At 32.1% G+C, this 8,147-nt stretch overlaps 1 protein-coding gene across 1 annotated transcript; it reads right to left on the bottom strand.

Annotated features, from left to right (window-relative positions):
- Positions 1–5,885: 5,885 nt before the first annotated feature.
- On the bottom strand, positions 5,886–6,245 carry LOC150108132 (alpha-crystallin A chain-like). The gene has a single exon (XM_090390410.1). It carries the CDS (start codon positions 6,243–6,245, stop codon positions 5,886–5,888), a length of 360 nt encoding a protein of 119 aa, XP_090246536.1.
- Between the last annotated feature and the right edge of the window lie 1,902 nt (positions 6,246–8,147).

Genomic DNA, 8,147 nt, shown 5'->3' with positions numbered 1-8,147 from the left:
GACTTTCTTTCTTTCTACCAATGAAAGTCAAGGGTTAAACAAGATTAACTTTCTTTGCAAACTAAACATGCTTTTATGTGACTACAATTCCATTAAGCAAAGTGGGGATGTATACAGTAGATGAAAACATTGCTTTATCACTTAGTCAAGAGCAAATACAAAACATTTATTTTATCTTTATTCAGTGAAGCACATCATCAAACAGGTGACAGAGTTAATGACTCATAGCAGGAGACCCACACTAACCATTATGCATACAATACTTATACCTCTCCTTGAACTTATTGACTGTAAAAGGCATGTGCAACCAAACCATCCATTCACCATCATCTTCCAAGCAAAATATCTAGTCCTAACACATTTTCTAATTATTCTTATACCAGTATCCGGGGATAACTTCCTTTTGTTCTCTCCCTTCTTGCTATGCACTAAAAAAGTCTTTAGTTGCAATCCTATAAAATCTCATTTAATAAGTTATATGTATCTACCATGTGCTTTCTTTCACCTATCAACTAGTCTTTGTAGCCTGCAGACCTTCAGTCTACTCTCATTGAGAGAATTCTATAGACCTGCTACAGTCTTAGTCAATTGCCTTGGAATCTCTTCACCACTTCCTTATCTGAATGGAATCCAGGGAACCCAATCTGTGTGAAGTAGTCCTATGGCCTTATAAAGAGAATTATAATCTTCCTATCCCTCATAGTTTGTCAATGTGGTCTTAAATAGCCAAGTAATCTGATGTGCTATTTTGCAATATGCCGTCTAAACTTTAACTCCATGTCTCCACAATCATCAGCAAACAGGTTCACTTTTCTTGCTTGTACTTCATATTGCTCATGAACTTATCATATTTCTGTTAGTATACCTTCTATATTTTCTTTTTCTGCATCTATACTTAATGATGCTGTTCATCCATCTAATATGTGCCTAATATCCTTCTGACTCTGGATATACAGTCTGATACTGCTTTCTTTAAACAGTTCTTGACTAACTCCAATGCACTACTATCTTCTTTACCCTTCAAACAGTTCTAAATTCTACTATCCTAAGAATTTAATTTAATAAAGTCAATTGAATAAATAATATTAACTCCAAATATTATTTTATAACATCATATAAAAAAAATGAAGGAAAAAAACAGAATATTGAAGAAAATAATCAATTATTTTTGGGGGTGAGAAGATTGGTTTGGATAATTAACATTTTTTATAATTATGTGAGGAATAAGGATAAAAATAATTTATACAGACGAATAAGCACAACTGAAGCTGCTAGAGGACTTATATTATGTTTGTAATGTTGGGTTCAGAAATGAAGTTAACAATTTGAGTATGTTTTGAATATAAAAGTATTAACCCCCCCCTCGGAAAAAAAAAGTTGACTTGTGATACATACATCACCATCTTTAGTCTTGGGTGAATCAAGAGTGAGTTTGGAAACATTGCACTAGAGACCAAATATAGTACTGTTTCAAGCTATTTCAGGTCCTCAAGAAGGATTATCCATCTCATTTTAGGTTAGGCCTAAAATGAGATGGATCTTTCATAGTGAATCTGTCTTAACTCCATGTAAGTTCTTAGTGATAATCAGTTACGAGTTCCAAGTAAACTACTGCATCGGTACCTCAATGGGGTCTAAAGACTCATGGCAAAAGTCTTTAATATACTAGCCTCATGCATAAATGTAAGTCATGAAGAAAATAGTAATGACGACAAGTTAAGCATGCTTTAATATTAAGCTTACCTTAACAGGCCTTACAGCTTGGTTATACTGGCAGATGATTTAAATATCTTCTAAAAATAAATTAATCCATAAAAAATAACTAAATAGATTTCAACTTATGTTGGTTATAATTTATCTTAATATACCATGAAGGTGAAATAATAATGCAGATTTATGTAGAATTACTACAGTTTTAAAATAGTAGAGGTACAGTTTGGAATATTTAGCATTTTTGACTATTTTCATTTGATGTATTAATGTTGTTTTGTTAATGAAAGTCAATTAATAAAAAAAAAACTCAAGCTGATATGCACAAACCACAATCAAAGAAATTTCAAGCTGATATATTTATTGTCTCTTCCAAGAATCTATCAACCCAAAGATTAATGCACCATATATATTAGTTTCATTGTTTATTATAAATGGTTACTCACTTATTGTTTGAGGTGTCCTTTTCTTGTAAGAAGACATCATGAATATTCTAATTTCTATCTGTCAACTACTGCTAGAGTCAATTTTGTGGAGCCTAAAGTGTGGAGGTGTCAAATAATAATAATATAAGTTGACACCTCCAGGGAGTCCAAAGACTCATCAAGGAAGAGTGTGCCAACAGCATCGAATGATTGGTCCCCTTCCAACTATAAAACACCTTACTTCCCTCCTCCCATGCCCTGCAAATACAGTATTAGGAATGAGTTCACTTTTGTTTTTGCCTTGAAAGTTTTTCATTAAGTATTATATCATATTTATTTACCTTCTAAAGAAATCTTATATGAAGATATTATATTACCCATTTAAACTAACTGTTCTGTTGCTGTCATTGCAGAAAGGTAAGAGCAGTTATTGAACATCAGAAAATAAAGATAAATCTCTTACAAAGAAAACCAGTTTCAAGTAATAAATCAGATATTTCCATAATGGAAAACTGAAAGTGGTTCATAAACTTTCATTCATTCACAGGAGAATGGGATCAGTCAATTGTGTGTGCTATTTTTTTGTTTTTTTACCTCATTAATTTTAACAAATGTGCATTAAAAAGTATAGGAAGAACCAATTCTAGAATTTGTTTACTAATTAAACATTGCATATTGGCATAGTGCATAATTTTAGCTATAAATTAATTTTTATTCTTTATATCACAATTTATCAATATTCGGTTAATGGAAAAACAAATTATTTTCCATTATCACAAGTCGTACTGTCACCATAAGATACTGCTTTCTACTCTTTTTGCCTACATCACACTCTAAAGGAAATATTAAAAACTCTGTGATTCGCTTCCCCACTTCATTAAAAAAAAGATGAAATAAAGGTTCATTTATAATACGTGCTCGTATATCTTATATGTCAAAAACTGCAGATATATAAGGCATAATTTAAAACTGAGTTCATATTATTGGTACATGTACCCAGTTAATCTAAATACAAATGTTAGTATTATTTCCATGCAGGTCTCCATATAGTCGCAACACATTACTGCATATCATCTTTGAATGCATTTACATTTACTCTGACAGTTCATTTCACTCATTTTAGTATTACTCTCTATAAAAAAATAAAAAATAAAAACCTTTTCATTAATCAGGACACAGCTACTAAGGATAATCTTTTGTTCTCACATTAGCTATTACTCTATGCAGGAATTCCTCTTACCAACTTATATATTTCAATCATATCAAGATTTCTCCTCCTCCTGCTTGCCAAGTCCTGCATAGTGGGGCTTGGATAGATCTTTCAATCTATCGTTGTACCCAAAAGTTCAGTCCTCAGACAATTCTTCATTCATTTCTAGGCCTTCTCTGTTTCCTTGTCATTCAGGTGGCCAGATTGACATGCAGAAATCCAGATGTTTGATAATCAATGTCTTATACAATGGCCCCATCACCTTCTTACCCCTACTTGTTAGTATCCTTTTACATTATGGCAGTAACTTCATGAGTAACCATTACAACATGATCTTCAACTTGAAACTACCAATTCTATATGCCTCATCCCATCTCTTCTGATCAAAAGTCCAGTCAACCCTTACACTAGACAACAGGGAAGAACTGAAATCCCCATTAATCTTCCCAAAGCATCAAACCTATTAAAATCCTGTGGCAGCTAACATACACACTTCTGTCTATTACTCTTTCCAACTTAGTATCATCTGCAATTGAATATCTCCTCTCTTTGGCACTTTTGAACAATATTATATATACACATATTTAAACAATATTATATATACATATATACACACACACACACACACACATATATATATATATATACATATCAAAATGATATGTTCAAAACTTGTGTACTGTTTATAGTGGTTTTATTTTTATATTTATTATTATTATTACATGACACATCCATGGGGTCCAAAGACTTATCGAGGGAAACAACTGCTCTACTGCTCTCCGTCTCCACTTCTCAATCCACCAATTACAGCAAACCACATCATCTACACCAACGCCATCTACTGTCCACCACCACCACCATTAGTATTTTCACAGACATTCACAAACATCCATGCCCACAGCAAAATTCAAACCTGCAGTCTTTTGGCTGGAGAGCGAATATGCTAACCTCTCGGCCAACCAGAGCAGCTAATTTATTTTAATTTTATTATCATTGTAGGGCAGCGATAAATTATTAATACATAGTATTTATATAAATTATTAGAATTTAATAAAATAATCCATATGTAAATCATTACTTTAACAAATTAATTATTAAAATACAACTCCAACATATTTCACATATACGGTACTATAGGTTGACCAGCCAACCTTTCGTATATACGGCCCAACATAAAAAACATATTTCACATGCATGGCACCTACAATTTCTTCACTACTAGTCTCTCCCTTCCCCCTCCACCTTTTTTAATATCTACTCTCTATATATAAAAAGATAAGCCGGAATTTGAAGCGTTTAATATATATATATTTATATATATATATATAAATATATATATATAAATAAATAAATAAATATATATATATATATATGTGTGTGTTAAAAATACCAAGCAATTTTTATACCTGGTTTTACTCCATTTCCCAAGTAAGCAAACAGACAATAAGTCAAGTTTGCGCGCCTGCAAATGATGCAAGTCTAGCTGATCCTACAGGTAGTGCAAGACAAAGGTAACTCGTGGTAAAGGTGGCATAAGTTCTGATCACTAATAAACTTGACTTATTGTCTGTTTGCTTACTTGGGAAATGGAGTAAAACTAGGTTTAAAAATTGCTTGGTATTTTTAACATTTATTATACCCAAGGTAAAATACTTTCTACATATATATATATATATATATATATATATATGTTTGCTAATGAGTAGAGGAGTTTTTTTTTTTTTAATTGCAGCATAATTTAAAAGCAGTACGAAAAAAAAAAAAACGTTTAGAAACCATTTATAGTTATATCTCAATAAATAAAATATTTTATAGGTATACTTGTTAAACGAAAAAAGAGAAACTGAAAGAGTTATATATATATTGCTGTCATTCAGCAGATTTTTGTAAGTATCAATGTTCGAATTTGTAAGGACATACGATATCTCTGAAGATATGTGTGATGCCAGCAGCCACATTAATAAGGCAGACCAAACAATTTTGCTTTCCTCATTAGAGAGCTCCATATTTTATTTGAATCCATATTTTAAATCATGCATTTCTAAATATATTAAGCAATACATTATTCATAAATGAATCCTGCCCAAGGATTATACACACGTAATTTTTTTCAACGGAAATTTATCCAATAACTAGTATGCCAATAATAATAATGATAATAATAAAAAAGATGTCAGCAAAACATTTATTAAACATTAGAAAAAGCTATTAGGCGGCATTTAATTTTTTTTTTTTTTTTTTTTTTTTTTACTTTTGAAACGTAATGACATAAACAAAGCATAATACATCCCAAATATTAGAGGAAATAAAAAAACCAAAACAATATATGTTAAAACTAACGTACAATATAAAAACAAATGGAACCATTTAAACATACAACAGCTTTGTATTTATCATTCTCCTATTTTACTCTGTATTCAAGTTATCAGTATTTTGTTGTACTTCTGATGGATCAGATTGGGGATCTTTCATCTTATCCTTAGTGAAATATCCTTAGTGACATTAGTTAACTAAGGCTGGAATAATCCTTAGTGAAAGGATTATTCCATCTTAAGAGGAATAATCCTTTCACTAATCCTCAGCAGTTCTGGAAATTTCTTTTGTACACTGATAGTCATAGTATCATTGGGTCCAAAAGTAGAAGTTACGCTTTCCGACATCACTTCAGTAGGCAGCTTATAACGACATGTGAACTCTTCACCATCGACGCCATGCTGATCCCTTTTCTCTTTATATTTAGCATGGATGATCACACATTTGTCAATGGCCTTAACAGACATTTCGTCACGAGAAAAATTACTTATGTCTAACATTATATGAAAATTTTCAGGATCATTCTTCACCTGAAATGTGGTGTTACCGATTACATCAGGGGAAGAACAGAGACTTATCTTGAACATTATCTCAAGTCTTTCAGGATCACTCTTCAGCTAGCGAGCATGACGGCTATAAAAACCTAGAATTACGTGAAATTTAACAAATCTGTGTAAAAAGGCTGTTTGACGAAGTGAGGCGGAATTTCCAAACATCCGACCAGTTAGGACCCAATAATGATACTATTAAACTGTTTAGAGTATATGAATAAAAAATTGACTATAGTTTTTATAACACAAACGTTATTAAAATTATTCGAACGTCTATAAATTTTCGCAACCACTGACAATGTTCTGGAAAATGTTGTACAGCGCCCTCAATATAAAGTTTGTAGTATCACTTATGAACGATCAAAATTCATAAACAATTTCAAACTTTTAAGTTTATTTCGATATTCCCATTTTATGAAAATAGCGAAATTACTAAAAAGGCTATGCAAGAAACAATGCTTGCTGTATGGAAAGCAGTCAAGATTTTTTTCCCCTCCAGTTTTATTTTGTACTAAATTGACATCTGTTAGCAGTAATGAACGAAACGGTTAAAAACTTGAAATTAACTTATCAGATCCTCTTCTTGAAAGAAAACTCACGAATTACGTTTTTTAAACAGCATTTTAGCGTAATTGGTAGGACGATGAGACATTGCACTTTTTTTATTAAAATTACCTGATTCAGTTCTTACCATGATGAGAGAAATCTTGATGTGGACTTCATCAATTGAAGGTGAGTTAGCGATCTCCTACGAGGGTATAAGAGTTTTTCCTTTAGGAAACTCGGCTTCTTTATCCTGCATACAAGCAAATCTGCCCTAGTAAATACGCAATTTGTAGGCAGAATGTACTATTAGTAGTGATAGATGACGTCGTGTACTGTAGTTGGATTTTGGTGTAGTGTGTGTGCGCGCGTAGGGCGTTGTATGTAGATGGAGAATTAAGTTGTGTAGATGGTGAATTGCGTGGAGGTGAGTGTCCTTCCGTGATGAGTCCTTAGACTTCTTGGAGGTGTAACTAAATAAAAATAAAATAAATCCACTACGTCTTTTTATTCACTATAGGGAGTATGCGAGACTGTTATAGTCCTAAGTTGTGGAAACTGGGGGGGGGGGATTTCCAGGAGCCGCGGGAGGTCATCCACTGCACTATTCACCATTTTGTCAGAGTATCACTGATGTTATATTAAGAATAAAGCTATCAGACGTCCTGTATTTTCTGGGTTGAGAAAGGTGAATTAATGATTATGTTGAAATAAAAGGACTGTGCAGTCTAGTGATAAATTTCGCATTTGTAGAAGAAAAGCCGTTCCAAATGTGATGCTTGTCACATTGTTATTTCTTGTTTGTAATACAATACCGCTCGATAGTATTTTATATAGTTAATTTTGTAGCAATAGCTGTATTTTGCAGTAATCAATATGCTGTGCGGGCTAGGTCTAGTATCGGTACTTGCTATTACAGTAGTATCTCGCTAATCCGAACCTTTTTAGTCCGAACCCTCCAGTAATCCGAACTGCGGATTGAAAGAAAAAAATGTTTATTTATCACGTATTATTATTTTGTGTACTATTTTTTTAATAATTATTATTTTAACTATTATTATTTATTTTATTATTATTACAGTATAGTATAACTACGGTGATACACAAAAAGAGGAAATTCAAAACGTGCATAATTTGGTTAAAAATATAAATCCAGATATTGAAATTTCTCAAACAGATATTATGGAATGGATTAAAGGTAGAACCGAAAGTGAAATCGAAATGAAATCAGATGCTGAAATTATAAATATCACGCTACAGAATGAATTAGATGACGATAAAGAACTTGAAGAAAAAAAAGTAAAACATGAAGGGCAGCTGACAGTTTTAATATGTGTATAGAATGGGCTAAGCAGAATGATACGCCATTCCACAAAATTTTATTACTAATGCAGC

Source organism: Typopeltis vanoorti, chromosome 3 (genome assembly GCF_054136105.1).
Source record: "Typopeltis vanoorti isolate ZY-2024b chromosome 3, IOZ_Tvanoo_1.0, whole genome shotgun sequence".
NCBI lineage: Eukaryota > Metazoa > Arthropoda > Arachnida > Uropygi > Thelyphonidae > Typopeltis > Typopeltis vanoorti.
The sequence above is the reverse complement of the archived record's forward strand: the minus strand, read 5'-3'. Positions and strand labels throughout refer to the sequence as shown.

Bases quoted from the DNA above. Each gene is read 5' to 3' on its own strand.
- LOC150108132 (XM_090390410.1), bottom strand. From the start codon at position 6,245: ATGTTCAAGATAAGTCTCTGTTCTTCCCCTGATGTAATCGGTAACACC.